The sequence below is a fragment of the Monodon monoceros genome, unplaced genomic scaffold, assembly GCF_005190385.1.
Source record: "Monodon monoceros isolate NGI ecotype Baffin Bay Population unplaced genomic scaffold, NGI_Narwhal_1 Super_Scaffold_18, whole genome shotgun sequence".
NCBI lineage: Eukaryota > Metazoa > Chordata > Mammalia > Artiodactyla > Monodontidae > Monodon > Monodon monoceros.
The window spans coordinates 138,987,232-139,010,555 of record NW_021703774.1 but is presented as its reverse complement, the minus strand read 5'-3'; the positions used below and the strand labels follow the sequence as shown (position 1 = coordinate 139,010,555).

The following is a 23,324-nucleotide window of genomic DNA, read 5'->3' as shown; positions in this document are numbered from 1 at the left end:
CCTGAAGCTTATATAATAATAATAATAAAGCCATATTTAAACATTATCATCACGTGCTGTTCTATTGGGACAATAAAGGCAGAATGAAGAGTAAAAAGTCACTGCAAAAAACAGATTGCATCAGTACACACAGAAAATGACACATCATCTAACTGGCCTTTTCTTTTTGCTTAATACATTTTTGGTACATTTTTGGGTTTCTGATTTTGTTTAAATATTGCTTAAAAAAAAGAAAGAAGCTGTTAGCACCTCTTTGCCAAAATGACACTTGTCTTCAGTTATTCAAACTTAGCACACGAAGTTGATTCCTTACAAGTTTATTTTATCTTAGTTAGAAAATTGATTATTTTTAGGAAACCATTATTCCAAGACTTCAGCTAAGGCTTTTAACGAAGAAAATTTAACTAGTAAACTACTTTAAGTTTTAAAATGTAGACAAAAATATAGACAAAAATTTACCAATTACATTGTAATCCAATTATATTGCATTACATAACATTACGGTGATTGCTGTTACAACTTCCTTGTAATAGTCTCATTCCCACTCCTCTAATCCTATAGTCCATTAGAACATGAAGATATTATCCTAAAGCTTACAATCCCTCCAAGGCACTTTTCTTTCAGCAGAACGTCTTTTTTACTTTATGAAAAAGTTCAAGCATATACAAGAGTAGAGATAACAGTAAAATGAACAGCCATAAACACAATACCCTCTTCAACAATTACCAAGTGGTAGCCATTTTTGTTTCACCCCCCATTAACCCACCCCCAAAACACTCCCACACTGTTCTGAAGTAAACTCCAGATATCAAATCATTTCATCCATAAGTATTTCAGGATGTATCTCTAAAGGATAAGGACATTTTTTAACATGTTTATTGGAGTGTAATTGCTTTACGATGGTGTGTTAGTTTCTGCTTTATAACAAAGTGAATCAGTTATACATATGTTTCCATATCTCTTCCCTCTTGCATCTCCCTCCCTCCCACCCTCCCTATCCCACCCCTCTAGGTGGTCACAAACCACCTAGCTGATCTCCCTGTGCTATGCGGCTGCCTCCCACTAGCTATCTATTTTACGTTTGGTAGTGTATATATGTCCATGCCACTCTCTCACGTTGTCACAGCTTACGCAACCCCTACCCATATCCTCAAGTCCATTCTCTAGTAGGTCTGTGTCTTTATTCCCGTCTTACCCCTAGGTGCTAACTTCATGACCTTTTTTTTTTCTTCCTTAGATTCCATATATATGTGCTGGCATACGGTATTTTTTTTTTCTCTTTCTGACATATTTCACTGTGTATGACAGACTCTAGGTCCATCCACCTCACTACAAATAACTCAATTTCGTTTCTTTTTATGGCTGAGTAATATTCCATTGTATATATGTGCCACATCTTCTTTATCCATTCATCTGTTGATGGACACTTAGGTTGCTTCCAGGTCCTGGCTATTGTAAATAGACCTGCAATAAACATTTTGGTACATGACTCTATTTAAATTATGGTTTTCTCAGGGTATATGCCCAGTAGTGGGATTGCTGGGTCGTATGGTAGTTCTATTTGTAGCTTTTCAAGGAACCTGCACACTGTTCTCCATAGTGGCTGTATCCATTTACATTCCCACCAACAGTGCAAGAGTGTTCCCTTTTCTCCACACCCTCTAGAGCATTTATTGTTTCTAGATTTTTTGATGATGTCCATTCTTACCAGTGTGAGATGATATCTCACTGTAGTTTTCATTTGCATTTCTCTAATGATTACTAATGTTTAGCATACTTTCATGTGTTTGTTGGCAACCTGTATATATGTTCTTTGGAGAAATGTCTATTTAGGTCTTCTGCCCATTTTTGGATTGGGTTTTTTGCTACTGAGCTGCATGAGCTGCTTGTAAATTTTGGAGATTAATCCTTTGTCAGTTGCTTCGTTTCCAAATATTTTCTCCCATCCTGAGGGTTGTCTTTTGGTCTTGTTTATGGCTTCCTTTGCTGTGCAAAACCTTTTAAGTTTCATTAGGTCCCACTTGTTTATTTTTGTTTTTATTTCCATTTCTCTAGGAGGTGGGTCAAAAAGAATCTTGCTGTGATTTATGTCACAGAGCGTTCTGCCTATGTCTTCCTCTAAGAGTTTGATAGTCTGTGGCCTTACATTTACGTCTTTCATCCATTTTGAGTTTATTTTTTGTGTATGGTATTAGGGAGTGTTCTAATTTCATACTTTTACATGTACCTGTCCAGTTTCCCAGCACCACCACTTAATGAAGAGGCTGTCTTTTCTCCACTGTATATTCTTGCCTCCTTTATCAAAGATAAGGTGAACGTATGTGCGTGGGTTTATACTTGGTCTTTCTATCCTGTTCTATTGATCTATATGTCTGTTTTTGTGCCAGTACCATACTGTCTTGATTACTGTAGCTTTGTAGTATAGTCTGAAGTCAGGGAGCCTGATTCCTCCAGCTGCATTTTTCGTTCTCAAGATTGCTTTGGCTATTCGGGGTCTTTTGTGTCTCCATACAAATTGTGAAATATTTTGTTCTAGTTCTGTGAAAAATACCAGTGGTAGTTTGATAGGGATTGCATTGAATCTGTAGATTGCATTGGGTAGTAGAGTCATTTTCACAATGTTGATTCTTCCAATCCAAGAACATGGTATATCTCTCCATCTATTTGTATCACCTTTAATTTCTTTCATCAGTGTCTTATAATTTTCGGTATACAGGTCCTTTGTCTCCTTAGGTAGGTTTATTCCTAGATATTTTATTCTTTTTGTTGCAATGATAAATGGGAGTGTTTTCTTGATTTCACTTTCAAATTTTTCATCATTAGTGTATAAGAATGCCGGAGATTTCTGTGCATTAATTTTGTATCCTGCTACTTTACCAAATTCATTGATGAGCTGTAGTAGTTTCCTGGTAGTATCTTTAGGATTCTCTATGTATAGTATCACGTCATCTGCAAACAGTGACAGCTTTACTTCTTCTTTTCTGATTTGGATTCCTTTTATTTCTTTTTCTTCTCTGACTGCTGTGGCTAAAACTTCCAAAACTATGTTGAATAAGAGTGGTGAGAGTGGGCAACCTTGTCTTGTTCCTGATCTTAGTGGAAATGGTTTCAGTTTTTCACCATTGAGGATGATGTTGGCAGTGGGTTTGTCATACATGGCCTTTCTTATGTTGAGGCAAGTTCCCTCTATGCCTACTTTCTGCAGCGTTTTTATCATAAATCGGTGTTGAATTTTGTCGAAAGCTTTCTCTGCATCTGTTGAGATGATCATATGGTTTTTCTCCTTCAATTTGTTAATATGGTGTATCACACTGATTGATTTGCGTATATTGAAGAATCCTTTTACATAGATTTTTACATCTATGTTCATCAGTGATATTGGCATGTAGTTTTCTTTCATTGTGACATCTTTGTCTGGTTTTGGTATCACGGTGATGGTGGCTTTGTGGAATGAGTTTGCGAGTGTTCCTCCCTCTGCTATATTTTGGAAGAGTTCGAGAAGGATAGGTGTTAGCTCTTCTCTAAGTATTTGATAGGATTCGCCTGTGAAGCCATCTGGTCCTGGGCTTTTGTTTGTTGGAAGATTTTTAATCACTGTTTCAATTTCAGTGCTTGTGATTGGTCTGTTCATATTTTCTATTTCTTCCTGGTTCAGTCTCAGCAGGTTGTGCATTTCTAAGAATTTGTCCATTTCTTCCAGGTTGCTCATTTTATTGACATAGAGTTGCTTGTAGTAATCTCTCATGATCCTTTGTATTTCTGCAGTGTCAGTTGTTACTTCTTTTTCATTTCTAATGTTATTGACTTGAGTCTTCTCCCTCCTTTTCTTGATAAGTCTGGCTAATGGTTTATCAATTTTATCTTCTCAAAGAACCAGCTTTCAGTTTTATTGATCCTTGCTATCATTTCCTTCATTTCTTTTTCATTTATTTCTGATCTGATCTTTATGATTTCTTTCCTTCTGCTAACTTTGGGGTTTTTTTGTTCTTCTTTCTCGAATTGCTTTAGGTGCAAGGTTAGGTTGTTTATTTGAGATGTTTCCTGTTTCTTAAGGTAGCATTGTATTGCTATAAACTTCCCTCTTAGAACTGCTTTTGCTGCATCCCATAGGTTTTGGGTCATCGTGTCTCCCTTGTCATTTGTTTCTAGGTATTTTTTGAGTTCCTGTTTCATTTCTTCAGTGATCGCTTCGTTATTAAGTAGTGTATAGTTTAGCCTCCATGTGTTTGTATTTTTTACAGATCTTTTCCTGTAACTGATACCTAGTCTCATAGTGTTGTGGTCAGGAAAGATACTTGATACAATTTCAATTTTCTTAAATTTACCAAGGCTTGAGTTGTGACCCAAGATATGATCTATCCTGGAGAATGTTCCATGAGCACTTGAGAAAAATGTGCATTCTGTTGTTTTTGGATGGAATGTCCTATAAATATCAATTAAGTCCACCTTGTTTAATGTATCATTTAAAGCTTGTGCTTCCTTATTTATTTTCATTTTGGATGATCTGCCCATTGGTGAAAGTGGGGTGTTAAAGTCCCCTACTATGAATGTGTTACTGTCGATTTCCCCTTTTATGGCTGTTAGTATTTGCCTTATGTATAGAGGTGCTCCTATCATGGGGGCATAAATATTTACAATTGTTATATCTTCTTCTTGGATCGATCCCTTGATCATCATGGAGTATCCTTCCTTGTCTCTTGTAATAGTCTTTATTTTAAAGTCTATTTTGTCTGATATGAGAATTGCTACTCCCGCTTTCTTTTTCTTTCCATTTGCATGGAATATCTTTTTCCATCCCCTCACTTTCAGTCTGTATGTGTCCCTAGGTCTGAAGTGGGTCACTTGTAGACAGCATATCTATGGGTCTTGTTTTTGTATCCATTAAGCCAGTCTGTGTCTTTTGGTGGGAACATTTAATCCATTATCAATATGTATTTTCCTGTTCCCATTTTCTTAACTGTTCTGGGTTTGTTATTGTAGGTCTTTTCCTTCCCCTGTGTTTCCTGCCTAGAGAAGTTCCTTTAGCATTTGTTTTAAAGTCGGATTGGTGGTGCTGAACTCTCTCAGCTTTTGCTTGTCTGTAAAGGTTTTAATTTCTCCATCAAATCTGAATGAGATCCTTGCTGGGTAGAGTAATCTTGGTTGTAGGTTTTTCTCCTTCATCACTTTAATATGTCCTGCCAGTCCCTTCTGGCTTGCAGAGTTTCTGCTGAAAGATCAGCTGTTAACCTTATGGGGATTCCCTTGTGTGTTATTTGTTGTTTTTCTCTTGCTGCTTTTAATGTTTTCTTTGTATTTAACTTTTGATAGTTTGATTAGTATGTGCCTTGGCGTGTTTCTCCTTGGATTTATCCTGTATGGGACTCTCTGTGCTTCCTGGACTTGATTAACTATTTCCTTTCCCATATTAGGGACGTTTTCAACTATAATCTCTTCAAATATTTTCTCAGTCCCTTTCTTTTTCTCTTCTTCTTCTGGAACCCCTATAATTCGAATGTTGATGCGTTTAATGTTGTCCCAGGTCTCTGAGATTGTCCTCCGTTTTTTTCATTCTTTTTCCTTTATTCTGCTCTGCAGTAGTTATTTCCATTATTTTATCTTCCAGGTCACTTATCCGTTCTTCTGCCTCAGTTATTCTGCTATTGATCCCATCTAGAGTATTTTTAATTTCATTTATTGTGCTGTTCATCATTGCTTGCTTCCTCTTTAGTTCTTCTAGGTCCTTGTTAAATGTTTCTTGCATTTTGTCTATTCTATTTCCAAGATTTTGGATCATCTTTCCTATCATTATTCTGAATTCTTTTTCAGGTAGACTTCCTATTTCCTCTTCATTTGTTAGGTCTGGTGAGTTTTTATCTTGCTCCTTCATCTGCTGTGTGTTTTTCTGTCTTCTCATTTTGCTTATCTTACTGTGTTTAGGGTCTCCTTTTTGCAGTCTGCAGTTTCATAGTTCCCGTTGTTTTTGGTGTGTGTCCCCAGTGGCTAAGGTTGGTTCAATGGGTTGTGTAGGCTTCCTGGTGGAGGGGACTAGTGCCTGTGTTCTGGTGGATGAGGTTGGATCTTGTCTTTCTGGTGGGAAGGTCCACGTCTGGTGGTGTGCTTTGGGGTGTCTGTGTACTTATTATGATTTTAGGCAGCCTCTCTGCTAATGGGTAGGGTTGTGTTCCTGTCTTGCTAGTTGTTTGGCATAGGGTGTCCAGCACTGTAGCTTGCTGGTTGTTGAGTGAAGCTGGGTCTTGGTGTTGAGATGGAGATCTCTGGGAGATTTTCGCCATTTGATATTATGTGGAGCTGGGCGGTCTCTTGTGGACCAGTGTCCTGAAGTTGGCTCTCCCACCCCAGAGGCACAGCACTGACTCCTGGCTGCAGCACCAAGAGCCTTTCATCCACACGGCTCAGAATAAAAGGGAGAAAAAGTAGAAAGAAAAGAAAAGAAAAGAAAGAGGATAAAATAAAATAAAGTAAAATAAAATAAAGTTATTAAAATCAAAAATAATTATTAAAAAAAAATTTTTAAGTAAAAAAACCAACAGACAGAACCCTAGGACAAATGGTGAAAGCAAAGCTTTACAGACAAAATCTCACACAGAAGCATACACATACACACTCACAAAAAGAGGAAAAGGGGATAATATATCTTGCTCTCCAAGTCCACCTCCTCAATTTGGGATGATTCGTTGTCTATTCAGGTATTCCACACATGCAGGGTACATCAAGCTGATTGTGGAGATTTAATCCGCTGCTCCTGAGGCTGCTGGGAGAAATTTCCCTTTCTCTTCTTTGTTCACACAGCTCCCGGGGTTCAGCTTTGGATTTGGCCCCGCCTCTGCGTGTAGGTCGCCTAAGGGTGTCTGTTTTTCTCTCAGACAGGACGGGGTTAAAGGAGCAGCTGATTCAGGGGCTCTGGCTCACTCAGGCCGGGTGGGAGGGAGGGGCACAGAGTGTGGGGGTAGCCTGCGGCAGCAGAGGCCTGCGTGACGTTGCACCAGTCTAAGGCGCCCCGTGCGTTCTCCCGGGTAAATTGTCCCTGGATCACGGGACCCTGGCAGCGGCGGGCTGCACAGGCTCCCAGTAGGGGAGGTGTGGATAGTGACCTGTGCTCCCACACAGGCTTCTTGGTGGCGGCAGCAGCAGCCTTAGCGTCTCATGCCCGTATCTCGGGTTCACGCTGTTAGCCGCGGCTCGCACCCATCTCTGGAGCTCCTTTAAGCGGCGTTTTTAATCCCCAATCCTCGCGCACCAGGAAGCAAAGAGGGAAGAAAGTTTCTTGCCTCTTTGGCTGGCTCAGACTTTTTCCCAGACTCCTTCCCGGCTAGCCGTGGTGCACTAACCCCTTCAGGGTGTGTTCATGCTGCCAACCCCAGTCCTCTCCCTGCAATCCGACCGAAGCCCAAGCCTGAGCTCCAAGACCCCGCCCGCCCCGGTGGGTGAGTAGACAAGCCTCTCGGGCTGGTGAGTGCTGGTTGGCACCGATCCTCTGTGCAGGAATCTCTCCGGTTTACCCTCTGCACCTCTGTTGCTGAGCTGTCCTTCGCAGCTCCAAAGCTTCCCCCCTCCGCCACCTGCAGTCTCCGCCCGCAAAGGGGCTTCCTAGTGTGTGGAAACCTTTCCTCCTTCACAGCGCCCTCCCACTGGTGCAGGTCCCGTCCCTATTCTTTAGTCTCTGTTTTTTTCTTTTTTCTTTTGCCCTACCCAGGTACGTGGGGAGCTTCTTGCCTTTTGGGAGGTCTGAGGTCTTCTGCCAACGTTCTGTGGGTGTTCTATAGGAGCAGTTCCACGTGCAGATGTATTTCTGATGTATCTGTGGGGAGGAAGGTGATCTCCACGTCTTACTCTTCCGCCACCTTCCTCAACTCCTGCAGCACGTTTTTTTAACATAACCCAATGCATTATCACACTTAAAAACCCTAAGTATTTAATTTCATCAAATATACAGTGAGCCCTGGCAAAATATCTCTTACTACATTATCCCATAATAATCATTAAGTAATGTTTTCCTTTTCTTAAATACAATGCAGTGTAAAACGAAGTTCGTGTGTATCAACTTGGGATCAGCTTGCCTTAACTGGAATCAATTCTATTACTTTTGCCACTATGTCTTTACAGTATCCAAGGATGTGAAACCTGCAGATAATGAGAGCCCACTGTATTCATTGTACTACGCCATTTTGCATAAGGGACTTGAGCATCCTCAGATTTTGGTATCTTCAGAGACTTCTGGAACCAACCCCCCATGGATACTGAGGGACAACTATACTTCAGTTTCAAGTCCCACTACTAGGACCTCAGGAAAATATCGAAACTGACAGCACTCCCCAAAATAATGCAAATTTACTTAGCATAAATATAGATACACAATACTTTATAGATACTGATAAATGTAAAAGTGAAGTAAAAAAATACCAGTGACAGGATAATCTCTTGCTGAAGTACTAAGTAATCCCAATAGAAACCACTGCCACATACAACTTCAAGATAAGAAGTCAACGAATTCCAGTTTTTTCTTCTTTGATCCCTCTATTAGCCTCAGTGAATCCAGGGACACCAGAAAAACTTTGTTCTACTTTTTTGTGTTTCACAAAGCTACAACAGTATGAAGAAATCAAAAAATAACCGGATGTGTCTTTGATTTGTTTTTTTAAAAGGCAACCTTGTAAAGTGCACTACTTATTAATTTTTTACACTACTGTAGTCAGAATGATACAGGAAGGAAAGCATGTTCCCTCATGGGAGGAGGGGAGGAGATGACCCAAAAAGCAGGTTACATACATGTTTACAATTTCTTTGAAATTTCATTTTCTATTTAAAATTCATGCAAATTTTATATTTACTTCATGATAATTGTTTTTAATTTTTAAAAATCATATTTCTTTTTAAGTTATTCTAGTAAATTGGTGCTACAAGAAGATGTGCATATTTATTCTGTAGCTTTGATTACTCCTTAGCACACCCATTTGAGAAATGTGGATATATAAGATCATGGACTTGACTTTGGAGTAAAGCAGACCTGAGTTCCAAACCCAGCCTTGTTATGACTACTTGTCATTAGATAATTACTTAAGCTCTTTACACCTCTACTTTTTCATCTTTAAAATGGTAATACAACAAGAGCTATCACAGATTAGGTCCAAATTCAATCTGTAAAATGGGGGATCATCAACCTTTCACAGTGGTAAGAACTGTGAAAGATCAAATATTCCACCATACTTACTTGCAAGCTAACAATGCAGCTTGTTACAATTTCATGGATGCTGGACGAAGACTCAAGACATCTAGGTCAAGGACAAAGTACTTTATTAATCAGGGCAAGAGCAGCAGCCAGAGTGTCAGCATTTTCTAGCACTGGTTCCCAAGTCCCATTTCCCACAGGGTGACAGAGTGCTCCAGGTGACACCTGCACATGCAGTAGATCTGCATTACAAGAGAGAAACCCTGAGCTTAAGGAACATGAATCTTTTATAATGGACAGTAAGCACGAGGACTCTTTGCTTTGGAGGATCAAAGTATCTTTATCTTCCAGGCTGTAAGCAAACTTGCCCTTTGGTCTGGAAGGAGAAATTATCTAGGCTGGTAACAGTCCAACACCCTTGAAAAGATAATCTGGAACAATCAATGTCTCTGTTCATAAGATGTGCAGAAATAGAAGAGACACACAGGGAACTATCTCCCAAAAATATCTACCCATTACTCCTAACCGTCTTCACCACTGAACACTCTGGCTTCTCATAAGCATGCCACTCCAACAGCCACTCTGATTAATCTGACAGAGACTATGACTAAATCCATTTAATTTGTCTCGTACAGCATTTAATTAAGGCGACTATCAACAGCCAACAGGATGAGGCCAACCTTCAGAATTTATTTCATCCATGTTTCTAAGGGTTCCACACCCAAATAAGATGAAGAAATCTGGTAAGTCATGAGGGTTTACCTCAGAAAAGAGAGTCTGACAGCATTCTCCCTAAGTTTCTGTATTAACCTTTCCACTTGGCCAAAAGCATTAATCCAGGAACAACAGAATGAATTAACAATTATACAAACTCTGCCCTGGCCCAGAAGGAAGAAGTGTAGGGCAATTTTATCAACCATAACAACTCTGGTCAGTGACTTCAGGCTGACCTGAATGCTTTCCAGGGCCACTTCAGCTAAAAAGTTAGGAACAAATTTTGAAATACCTATTCTAATTGAATGACTTCCCTCAGAGAGATAACTGTCCACAGGGTGCACATAAATAACAAATCAGAAATCACTCTGGGAAGCTTCCCCAAGGAACCAAGGATAGGCTCTCATTTTGGAGAGATCTCCGCAGTCATATGAAGGCTACAAGATCTACTGGTGGTGTTTACTTAACCATTCAAAAGGTGCAAGAGTCCATATTTTTAGGAGGGAGGCAAATTAATGTCTGGTTTCCACGTACGAAATACAGTCCTCAGGGGAGACACAGTGCACCTAGATAGAGTGGGTTGTTTACAATTGTTGGGTCCTTCCAAGTGGGACCTATATCAGTCTGGGAGGCACTGTCAACTTGTGTCCTAACATGGCCTCCCATCCAAGTGGTGGTCCTTAGGGTTCCCAGTTCAATTCCAGCAACTGAGCCTAGTCCTTGTTCTTGAAAGGACTTAATGAAGTTAATCTAAACTGTCCCATTTGTGCAGGCCACCAGTAATCTGCCCTACAGAATCTCTGAGTGAAGGCTATGGTATGGGGGTGGGGTAGGCATCAGGAAGTGTTGACAGGTGTTTTGCATGAAGGTAAAAAAGCTGGGGGCCAACCCCTGGTATTTCCGATAGACCTGTCAGTAAGGTTAAGAAGAATGACAATCAAATAGCTATCAGAGCCCTCTAATGGGGTTTGGCAGACCCAGCAGTCGACTGAATTTAATGTGCCTGCAACAGTTTGGAAGAGCTGTACCAGGCATTTTCCTTCATAAGGAAGGCTTCAAGTTCGGTTCAGAAAAACAAAGAACATTAATGTCTTTCCTTTCCCCGAACTTTCTGGGGTCTAAGGTGATCCCTCCCCAGGCGTCAAGATTGTTGCTTTACCTCCACTGCCACAAAATCATATGTCCCCTTCCAAGTAGCTATAATTTCATCTTCTTTCAATCATCTCCTACTTACACGCAGGCCTTTTATCTGGAAATGTCAGGTGCAAGATAGTCAAGGGAATTTTCATAAAATGTACAGAAACCCATTTATGGTCCCTACTGATCCACATAAGCCACCATAGGGAGGCTCAGCAAGCAGTGTACTCAACCAAGTGGTCATTATCCTTATGATCTAGGACCATGTCAACCCAACAAGAAAACCCAGGTAGCTGAACCAGAATTCAGTTTGAATCCCCTACACCACCTTTTGGCAAGCTGTCACATAGAAGGTATATCAACAGGCTGGCATTGAGTTGCTGCTAGAAGAAATAAAGAAGCATCATGCCCAGAAATGGTCAGGGTAGAATCCTGAATTTTCAAAATAGAGCTACATAACCTCCCACCCCTTCCATTCTGATCGTTACCCAGGAAGTAGCCAAGATGAAATGATCCCTTTCTGGAGATAGCTGCATTCAGTGACCAAACTGGCTTACTGAGGAAGAAGTTATTCCAGCAGTCAACATTTGTCCACATATCAAATGCCTGTGAATGGCAGAGGGCATGAAAGGCCCCTCAAATATCTTGACTATCAGCTCACTAATACAATAAAAATGGTGCAATAAAAAGTGCACCACTGCCAGACTGCAAATGGTCCAGAAAGCTGGAAAGCATAACACAATTAGTTTCAAGGGTCAAAATGGTGTAGCCAGTCAGCTAACTGGACTAAAAACAACAACAACACAACCAGAAAAAGTGTCAACAGCAGTGAGGCACCACTGATACCTCAGAGAGGGAGGTCAAAGGTCCAATTTATTTAATCTGCCAAAACAGGCAGGGGCCACATCCCATGTAATGTAGCTTCTCTCATTATATGGCAAACAGGTCAACTTTTGGCAGGAGTCACAAGTCTGGCATGCAATGGTACCCCCTGCATCAGAAATATAGTCTTTTACTTTACACACTTTATGACAGTTGATATGCTGTCACATCTGATACAATGATGGATCCTGGCAACAATGATGGCTCTGGGCAGTGCAGGCTCAATCAGAAGCCTGATTCCAGGGGGCTTCATCAGAGAAAAGGCCCTTACTGTGGGCATCTACATGAGTGATCCAGACAGTCTGATCAGCAGCTATAATTTGTTTCCATAGTTCACAGCTTCAAAGAAAGCAGTCTTTAATCTGCCAGTCTATAGTTTCCAAGTGGCAGACCAAATAGCTAGGCCATTGGCAACATGCCAAGGGTCAGCAAAAATCCAAGTTCATGAAGGAGAGTACAGGCCAGACCTATAAGAACAGCCTTGAGTTCTGTCCACTGAACACAGCAATTACAGTCATTACCAGTCTGCATAGCTGGTGCAAAGGCTGAACAGCCACAAAAGATGAGCAGACACAATCAGTTTCAGCTTGGCTGAACCACTGGTGAACCAGGACAAGGTTTAGGGAAACCTCAATAAATTGAGGACCTTATTGAGTCAGTGGCTTTGCTTCAGACAGTGAAGTTGGGAAGGAGGGGCCCCAAAGGAGGGGCTGAGCCACAAGACATTCTGTACCCCCATCCTCTTATCTCTCAGACAAACTAGTGAAAGTTCTAACAACTTTGCTTTCCGCCCACAGCAACTGCAAATTACACACATCTGTAAATGTCTGAAAGGAGGCAGAGCCTTCTGCCCAGCCAGGACAAATCTTAGTGCTAGTTGTTACATTGTGAGGAGTCTGAACCTGAGTCTGACTGACAGACTGGTGAAAAAAATTCCCTCTATCAGAGAGGATATTTGAGGGTTGTTGAGAGTTAGCCTCAACCAGAGGAATGTTCAGGCAGCTGTCTTTGAACCTACTTCCTGGTACTCAGTCTGCAACCATCTCCTTAATTCCTCCTCATTAACAGGCAAGAAAGTAGAGAACCACTTAACAATTTTGTCAACATGTTCACTACTAATTCCCATGGACTTCCCTCAAATTATTAACCAGCCCATAAGGCCGTCACCCTTCCTCTTCCAGAAACCTATGTTTCTGTCAACATCCCATCCTTGTTGCCAGAACTATTAAGAGCAGAGAAGGATCTGAGATTTTTACCCTACTTGCAAACTAAGTTAGAGCCTGTCAGTTTCATAGATGCTGGCAGAAGAGCTAGACTCCTGGGTTGGAGACAATGAACTTTACGACTCATGGCAATATCTGTAGTCAGAATATCAGAATTTTCTTGCACAGTTTCCCAGTCCCATTTCCCACAGGGTGACACAAAGTAGGCCAAGTGATACCTGCACACACAGTGGACTGTGTTACAGAAGAGGAACCTAGAGCCTAGAGAACCCAAATCTTTTAAAATAGATACTATGCATGCCTGCCCTTTGCTCCAGAGAGAGACATTACCTCTGTCTTCCAAGGCTGCTCACTATACAAATATCCTTGAAAACATAGTCAGGAGCAAAAAGTCAGTGCCTGTGCTCACAAGACATTACAGAAGTCACGGAGAACTGTATCTCTGGATCCTAAGACAGGGTCACTGCAGAATTTAGATGTTAAGAACCTAGCACAGGGACTTCCCTGGCGGTCCAGTGGTTAAGTCTCCCGTGCTTCCACTGTAGGGGGCACAGGTTCGATCCCTAGTTGGGGAACTAAGATCCTGAATGCCTTGTGGCCAAAAAAAAAAGAAAATTTCTTGAACTGAATAAAATTGAGAATACAACATATCAACTTAAAAAAAAAAAAAGAACCTAGCACAATATCTGGCACATACAAATCAATCAAAAGCTATATGCTAATATTATTATTCCTTCCTCATTAAACCTAAAATAAAAATGCTCAATTGTGTCTCCATCTCACTTTAACTAGATGCCAAAGAATATCACTAAAATTGGCTTAAAAAAAAAGTTCAACCACTACTTTTCCCTTGGGAGAAAGAGAATGGGGAGCCAGGAGGGCACAAGAGACAAAACTTTCCTCTCACTAACACTTTTCAACTTCAGTCATTAAACCAGGTGAACTGCAGAGGGAAAAAAAACAGGTGACTGGAACCTAACTCTAATGCCATTAAGGTACACATAACCTGCAAACTTTTCCACTTTTCTTTACCACAACTTGACATCTCATTCTTTCTATCTCAATTATTCCTCTATAACCACAAATAAGTATAAAGACAGGTACAATTATTCTGTTAATTTTGCTTCTTGCAATTATCTCAAACTTACCTAGAAGTCAATGACTAATGATTTAACATGGTAAGCAATTTTTATTTGAAATTAGAATTTCTGCCTTAAAAAACAGTTTGACAGTGAAAACATAATCAGGAAGAATGGCTAACATGTAGCAATTCAGTAACAGCATTCAAATTTTACAAATATGGCCTCAGGCCGTATATTTTGTCACATTAACTTACTGAGCCCTCTATCAAAGCTAAAACAGAGTGTGGGTGTTTTGTACTTCTCTATAAATGGGTCACCTTGAAGTTATAACCCTCAATTTAATAAACTAGTCTAATTTTTATTCTCTCAGTGACAGATCTTCTTATTCAAAACCATATGTCAGAAAATGGTAGATGCTTAAAAATACATAATTTACAATTCTACTCCATTTACTTGTACCATAACAGCCAATATTCATAATATTTCTTCAAAATATATTCACGGAGCACCTCTTAATATATACTATAGGAACAGTGGTTAAGACCCAAGCAGCTGTTCACTCAAAGAGCTGACAGTAGGGAAAAGAAACATGTTAACTGATTACTGACAATCTGATATAAGACTCAAAAGAGAAATTTCTGAGAATTTCAGAAATTTTTCAGAATTTTTGGAGAAATTCTCTTATTTCTGATATAAAAGAAATATGTACAAGATATATAAGAAGAAATGATTAACACTAACTGGGCACAGAGTACTGATGTTTTATAAACAAAAGGTAGGCAATAATTTTGAACAATAAATAGAAGTTTTCCAAAGGGACACGAAAACTACGGGTTCAAACATATGGAGTCATGAAACAGCATGTTTTATTATGAGCATCAAGTATATACTGAAAAACTCAAATTTTCCTAAGTCAAAAAATGGAAGAGTACTTAAGATCACAAAATCAAACAATCACAGGAATGGATGTAACCTCAAAAATCATCTAGATCAGTTTTTCTCAAGTGTAGTCCTTGGATCTGGCAACATCAGCATAACCTGGGAACCTGGCAGAAATGCAAATTTGCAGGCCCCACCCAAGATCCACTGAATGAAAAATTCTGGGCTCCAGTAATCTGTGATTTAACAAGCCCTCCCACTTATTCTTATGCAAGCTAAAGTCTGAGAACCACTGATTTAGATCAAGGGTTTTCAGAATTACTGAAATTCTTGGGCACATAATTCTTCATTGTCACAAGATGTCTACAGCATTATACAACGTTTAGCAGAACCCCTGGCCTCTACCCACTAAATGCTATTAGCACCCCACAGTTGTGATAGCCAAAAATGTCTCTAGAAATTGTCTAATGTTCTCTGGGGAACAGAAATCATCCAAAGTTGAAAACCACTTATCTAGACCAGGGATCAGTAAACTTTCCTATATGGGGCAGGGTTAATATACTGGGCTTTGCAGGTCATGCAATCAACTATTCAACTCTGCTAATGAGGGCAAAAGTGGCCAGAGACAGTATGTAAATGAACATGAAAGACTGCCTTCCAATAAGATTTGCTGACAAAAAATTTGGTGATTTGGCCCTCAGGATGTAGTTTGCTGACCCCTAAGCTAGATAAATTACCTAAATTATAACTGAATGTCCTGAACCCCACTGCTGCCAAGTGATTATCCAGACTCTATTTGAACACCTAATCTAGTCTAATCTTCTGTGTTCAAGTAGATATGGGTCTAAGCAGATCTACATTTTATAGACTGAATAACTGACACCCAGAAAGGATAAATGACTTGCTCAGAAAACCACAGCCAAAACAAAAAAACAAAGCACAAAAACAAGTGCTCTAGTCTGCCTAAGTGCAATGTTCTAACTGCCTCCTATAGAGAAGTAACCATGTGTACCTGTGAGGCATTCAAATGTTCTAACACTTTGCAGTTACTGAAACCTAGAAAGAAAAGTATTGATTTCAAAAGAAAGTATTGATTTCAGGTGGGCGGGGGACGTAGATAACTTTATCTTAAAAGCTCAAATAGTAAATATTTTAAGCTTGTGGGCCATGAAGTCTGTCTCAACTACTCACCTCTGTCACTGCAGCAAGAGAGCAGTCATAGACAATAGGTAAATGAGTGTGCCAATAAATCTTTATGTATAAAAACAGGCAACCAGCTAACAGGCTACAGTTTCCTGACCCCTGAACTAGAGTCCATAAAACCTGTCTGGCAAACAACAGGCATCAACCGAACCATGCTCAACAAATCTGAAGTCTCTCCATTCCATGGCTTCTGATCACCTGTGAGCTTAGAAGCATGGCACTGAACTGGAATGGCAGTTTAGGAACGATCAGTCCCTCCCTTCCTCCCTCCCACCTTCCCTCCCTCCTTCCCTTCCTGCTGCATGTCTGCTATATGCCAGGCACTGTTAATTTATTTTCTATGTAAGTTTTAACAATTTGGACAAATTTCTAAGTGGTGGGTCTCATTTTCCTCTAGACGTCCAAGCTATTTGACAAATTAAGCTAGAAAATGAACACTCTTATGTACACCTGGAAAAAATCTTTGTTTCAAACCAGGTCATGACCGTGGACAAGTCACTTCCTTTTTCAGGGTCTCAACGCCCACGAAAGGAAAAATGAGAAGCTAGAAATAGATGATCTCTGAAGTCCCCTGCAGAGAACAAGTGCATACTTTAAAACTGTCAACAATGGGGCTTCCCTGGTGGCTCAGTGGTTGAGAGTCCGCCTGCCGATGCAGGGGACGCGGGTTCGTGCCCCGGTCCGGGAGGATCCCGCGTGCCGCGGAGCAGCTGGGCCCGTGGGCCATGGCCGCTGGGCCTGCACGTCCGGAGCCTGTGCTCCACAACTGGAGAGGCCACAGCACTGAGAGGCCCGCATACCGCAAAAAAAAAAAAAAACTGTCAACAATGAAACTAACAGCTAAAATTTATTAAAACACTTTCTATGTCAGATACCTGTTCTAATCACTTTACATTAACCCTTTTTTCATATGGGAAAACTGAAGCAAAGTGGTGTGAAGTAACTGGTCAAAAATCACAAGATGAGTGAATGGCAGAGCTGTGATTTAAATCTAAGTAATCTGACATCAAAGGCCATGCTCTTAACCACTACTAAACTTTAATCTACATGCCAAAACCTTATTTTCCCAATGACCAACAATCCAAACACAAAACAATATGCTTTGTCCCTCTAAAAACGAAGGGGACAGTGAAGAAAGGAAAGAAAGAATACTAACAAGACTACTTTCTGCCATAGTACTCAATCTCCTACCCAAGGTAACCTCCCAGGAAATAAAGATGATGTTCCATGAATACTTAGTTTGGTCCCTCATCCACAACATCACCAAGGATACCTATCTGTCTGGATCGATACCATTTCTACTCGCAGTCTGGTATCCTCTTTTGTAGAAAATATCTCTTTGCGTCAAACTAAAAAAGAATGAAGAGTGATTCACAACTTCATTTAGAAGGAAAAAATGTAATGTAATGAAAGGGCAGAAATTACCTACAAGTAACTTACCAGTAGTGTCATGGAAGAGTCCATGCTTCAAAGAGGAGTTGATAGGCAAAGGAAAACTCACTACATCCCATAGTGATAGTCCAATATATGTAAATGTACAAAGCAATTTAGGCAGCAAAGGTATTACTAGCTGGAAAGACCAGGAGTAGAAAAGAAAGCCACAATTGTGTCATCCAGGATATACAACTGAAAGTAACATCAAAATCAGTGCCAAACTAGAGAAGAAATAAAGGTACTCTTAATATGTGACCAATGGAACTAGATTCAGAACGAATACTTTTTTAGAAAGGCAGATAAGTTTTGTTTATGATAAAGTCTGACAGAAAATATTACTACTAGTGAAAGTTATTTTTTCTTCACTTGAGTAGAGCTATGATCTATGTATCTATATTATCAGTAACAAAGAAACATAAATAGAAAAACATGAGACCCACATGTAACACTAACGTAATGGGTACACCACTCATTTTGTTCTCAAAGGAAAAATTATAAGTAAAAAAAAGTATCTTAGAGGAAAAAGAATTTACCATGGCATTAACTGAAAGGTTAAAGGGGTGGGGGAGGGAGAAGACTCATTTTTTTGTTCATCTAGACCCAAAGTAAGAGGTAACTAATTACTGAAATTATTAAATAGCAACCACAATTTTGTTTGGATAACTGTTTTCACATCTGTAAGCAAATCGAATACAGTCTCAAAAGTTTGTTTGATCAAATGATTTTTGCTCTATACCTCAACCTTAATGGATTATACAATTACAAAAAGGAAAAGATTTGGAACTTGCACCTGAATGCATCTGTTATAAAAAAAACTTTAAGGAAGGAGAAAAAAAAATAACCTCTCTTGATTCATCAGTGCCTGCCTGTTTTTTAAACCCAGGAAATTCCTTTACACCCCCTCCTGGTTCTGGTCAGCCAAAACTGTAGGTGTACTAGTCTAGTCATTCCTTTACCAGTAATATACTATGCTAACACTATTTACATTTATAACTGATTTTTGTTGGACTATTCCAAGTTCTAAACTCATTTGTTCAGAGTGGAATTTACAAATTAATTAAACACTACACTGTCATTCTCTCCATTCAAACTTTTGGTGGTGCAGCCACTATGGAAAACAGTATGGCGGTTCCTAAAAAAATTAAAAATAGAAATACCTTATGATTCAACAATTCTACTTCTGGGTATATACCCCAAAGAACTGAAAACAGGGACTTAAAGAGATATTTGTACATCCATGTACAGCATTAATGATTCATGATAGCCAAAACGTAGGGAAAAAGTGTCCACTGTCAGATGAACAGATCAACAAAATATGGTAAATACATAAAATGAAATATTATTCAGCCTTAAAAAGGAAGGAAATTCTGACACATGCTACAAAATTGGGGCCATTATTCTAACTGAAATAAGCCAGTCACAAAAGAACACATACTGTATGACTCCACTTATTAGAGGTACCTAGAGCATTCACATTCACAGAGAAAGAATGGTGGTTGCCAGGGGCTGGGGAGAAGGAAGAATGGGAAGTTACTGTTTAATGGGTAGAGAGTTACAGTTTTGCAAGATAAAAAGAGTTCTGAAGATGGTTGGTGGTGATGACTGCACAGCAATGTGAATGTACTTAATGTCACTGAACTGGACACGTATTGATAAAAATGGTTAAGATGGCACATTTTATGTTATTGTGTATTTCACCACAATTTAAATTTTTTTCCTACTGGCAGCTGTTCTTACTTGGGGGAAAAAATCTTTTAGAGGACAATTTGGAATATATTTGCTTTGTAATTAGTTCACTCACCTACAAAGTCTCAAATCTATCCCATTAAGTCGTCTGAGCTGAAATCTTCCATCCACTACTTACCTCATTACAAGAAACCAGGCAATTTATTTTTTAAATTATAGCTCAAGACTTGGAATGTAGATGCTTGGATGATACTGGCTTCTTCTATAACTGGTCAAATCAATTTCCCTACCCGAAAGTGAAAATAGTAAAATTATGTTCTATTTACCTCATATGATTGTTAGCCACTCCGCCACTGATTTCAACAGAAGTCCTTTGTTTATTGAGTTGAAATAGTTAGAGAATACAAAATCCTTCTCAAAAACTTTCCCATATTTAGACATTGTATTTTCCAGCAATAATCAAAATCTTAAACTTATTTATTTTTAAAATCTAGTCACATTTAAAAATCATGTCGCTTTCTACAAGAGCAGCACTGAGCTCTCAAAACTATTATTAATTTTCACAATCATATGAAATAAACAGAACATAATTTTACTATGCTCACTTTTGGCTGGGGAAATTGATTTGCCCAGTTATAGAAGAAGCCAGTATCATCCAAGCATCTACATTCCAAGTCTTGAGCTATAATTTTCAAAATAAATTGCCTGGTTTCTGATAACTGGATAAATGCTAATTTTTTAAAGTCAATTCTACAAAACTTTTACATAGTATTTTTTAAAAGTAAGAAAAATCCTTTTTTTTAATTTTTATTTCATATTGGAGTATAGTTGAGTTACAATGTTGTGCTAGTTTCAGGTGTACAGCAAAGTGAAGAATAATCCATTTTAAAACCAAGTCCACAAGAATAAACTCATCTGGAATCATCATTTGTAAGAGGAATACAAGGTTCCTAAAATACACAAAAGGCTAATGTGCTTGTGCATAGTTTTCTAAATAACTTTTATTCTACCAGTAATGTTCTCCTGCCTATTTGACAATATGCAATTAACTCTCACCATTTGGAAAACAATTGTTCGCTGCAGATGCCATAAGCTTTTTCCAATTTGTAAACAATTGTTCACAGCATTGCCATTGGTTTGAAAAAAAAAACTTATTAGAATGTTTTCACACAATCAAAATAAAATCCCAAATGCTTGTCAGAAAATCTTACTTTGCCTCTGAATGCAGGAATCCTAAATTTCCAGACTGGCCGATAAAGCTAAGCATAATAATTGTCACAAATAGGAACTTCCCCAACAGTCCAGTGGTTAAGACTCTGCGCTTCCACTGCAGGGGGCACGGGTTGGATCCCAGGTCGGGGATCTAAGATCCCATATGACACGCAGCATGGCCAAAAAATAATAATAATAATTGTCACAAATAATAAGAGAGCAAACAGCTACAAGTTATTAGAGGAAGTCAAAAGTTTGGTAAATCAAAACAAAGTTACAGTTACCTTAAAGCTTTTAATGAGGTAAACTATACTTTTTGTTGCTTAAAGCCATTCCTACTAGAGCAGAACAATTTTACAAAAGGATAAAATCATTCCTAGACATATAGAGTCCTTTATCACACAACTACATTCCACATTAGATAAAAGACTAACTTGGAGAATGAAAAAAAAGGTGAAAGAATTAGGCAGAAAATCTCAGGCCAATCCTAATCCTACAAAGCACCAAAATCTTGTGGTCAACTTTTATTTTCAGAACTTCCTTCTGTTTGAGTTTGAAAGTTACAGTATAATCAAATGCAGATATATGCATATTCCTAATGTAGCAGATATGACTTGAATAATTAAATGAGCAAACTCTGGAAATGGCCATCAGAATATTTAGTTGTAAAAATAAGTAACTTTAAAAATTAGAGAAAGACAAAAGCCCAACAAAATATCAGTAAGGAAAAATATTGCCTACTATGCTAGCGTTAGACCATGTGCAATGATGGCAGTGTTAAAGGAGGGAAACGTCTGCCTATACAGAACTATAGCTTCTAAGTTAATGCCAAAATAAATGGTTAAAAATATCTCACTACAATATTTTCTTCCAACATCAAAAGGCAAAAGTGGTGTTTACAGGGTATTAGTTCTAACTCCAACTCTTTCATGAAGCATACAGCTCTACTTTCAAAGGTCCTCCCTAAAATACTTATATGCCAGTGTCACTACAGTTGAGTCAGTAAGAAAAATCTTTGCTCATCCTTAAAATTTCTCCTGGAGAAAGGACACCAACCAAGTAGTTCAAATCTGTAGAGGAAGGGAATCCACAAATATGAATTGGTAATTTATTAAGCTTGTGAACTCACTGCAAAGATACATTGATATATACAGTCTATTTGCCTCCTCCTCTTCCTACACCCCAAAGACTCCAATAAGGCATCACTCTCAAATGTTTATTTCTCCCTCAAAACCAGCACAATGTCCCGCTACCCTCACCACCTCCTCACCATCATTCTTTTTTACTCTCCCCTTAATACACCACACCCACACTCCATACAGCACACTCTCCTCACAAATCCAAAACTCCTCACCTAAAGCACCTCATACTTAAAAGCCCCACACTTATCCTCGAATTCTACACATTACCTATAATACAGGAAACAATACAATCCACACACAAAACAACCCGACAGAACACCCACTCACTCGACAAATACCATTCAAGCCGTACATAAGCCATTCTACACACCCCCAACATAACATAGTCCCCCACAGTTCACAACACACACACACACACACACACACACCCCACACACTCACACACACCTCAAGTCAGGTACCGTATAAAAACTCAAACCACACAGCACAGCAGTGCTCAAACAAACGCTGGGAAGAGGCCACCCTTTGGGCACCAGGAACCCACGAGGTTGGAGGTGAGAGGGTAACTGGGCCCGATACTTCACCTGAAAATCTGCCAGGATCATCTCTCGGTCCATGTTGGACGCCATGGCGGCCGCCGAGTTCCGCGGCTCCGGGAGCGAAGCGTGCACCCGGGAGGGAGACTGCGCCTCCTGCGGCCGTCTCCGCTGCCGCCGCCGTCGCCGCCGGGCGCCGAAGGGCTGGCGGGCGAGCCGGCGGGCGGGCCGGCGGGCCGGCGGGCGGGGCAGCGCGGGAGGCTAGGCGCTCATGCACTCGGTAACCTTCAGGCGCCTGGGCCGCTTGCCTGCGCCCCGCGGAGCCCCAGCCGCAGCCGCCTCAACAGGGAGGTTGGTAGTGATGTGGGTTCGGTCTTACTGTCGCCGGCCAGGATGAGGGCTGGTTGCGACAGCACGCAGCCGGCTCCCTTCAACGGCGACAAGACCGGCGGGGGCGGGGAAAGCGAGCGAAAAAGCAGGCGGGCGAACCCCACGGCCGCCTCCGCCTCCTCCGCTTCCTCCCTGGCCGCCGCCTCCGCCCCTGGTTGGCCAGCGCCGAGGCTGTCGCACATTTTGCCTGTCATCGAGGTCGCAAAGCGCCGCTTTGCGGCTACCACGTGACTGCCCTCCTGCCAGGCGCTGGGCGCGCGACTACCGGGCGGAGGTCCGCGCGCCGCCGGCGGGGACGCCAACCTGCAACTGCGGCAGCTTGGAGTCCCGCAACAGGTTATTCCGGTTTGAATTAAGCAAAGGCCTCGGGGTACCGCCTCCCCGTGGCTGGGGCGGGGATTAGATTCTGCTCCTTACGTGGTTATATAGTAACACACATACACGTCAAGCCTCACAAACCAACTCAGCATACCGTCACATCCCGTCTAATAAACAACATTTCATAAATGTACATTTTCTCTGTTTCACCAAAATACAACTTCACATAGCCTTTTATGCTTAACCTGTCAAAGCCCACTTGCACACTGTCACACTCGATCCCAAGCCCTGACGCTTGCATCCTCAGACATTCAGTA

The 23,324-nt window shown here is 40.4% G+C and overlaps 1 protein-coding gene across 1 annotated transcript in view; it reads right to left on the bottom strand.

The window, feature by feature from the left end:
• The window catches only part of FAF1 (Fas associated factor 1), a 476,898-nt gene extending 454,154 nt beyond the window's left edge, over positions 1-22,744 (bottom strand). Inside the window, exon 1 of the mRNA XM_029230785.1 lies at positions 22,348-22,744. Within this exon, the coding sequence (XP_029086618.1) occupies positions 22,348-22,392 (45 nt within the window). The 5' untranslated portion in view covers positions 22,393-22,744. The remainder of the gene's footprint in view (positions 1-22,347) is intronic.
• Between the last annotated feature and the right edge of the window lie 580 nt (positions 22,745-23,324).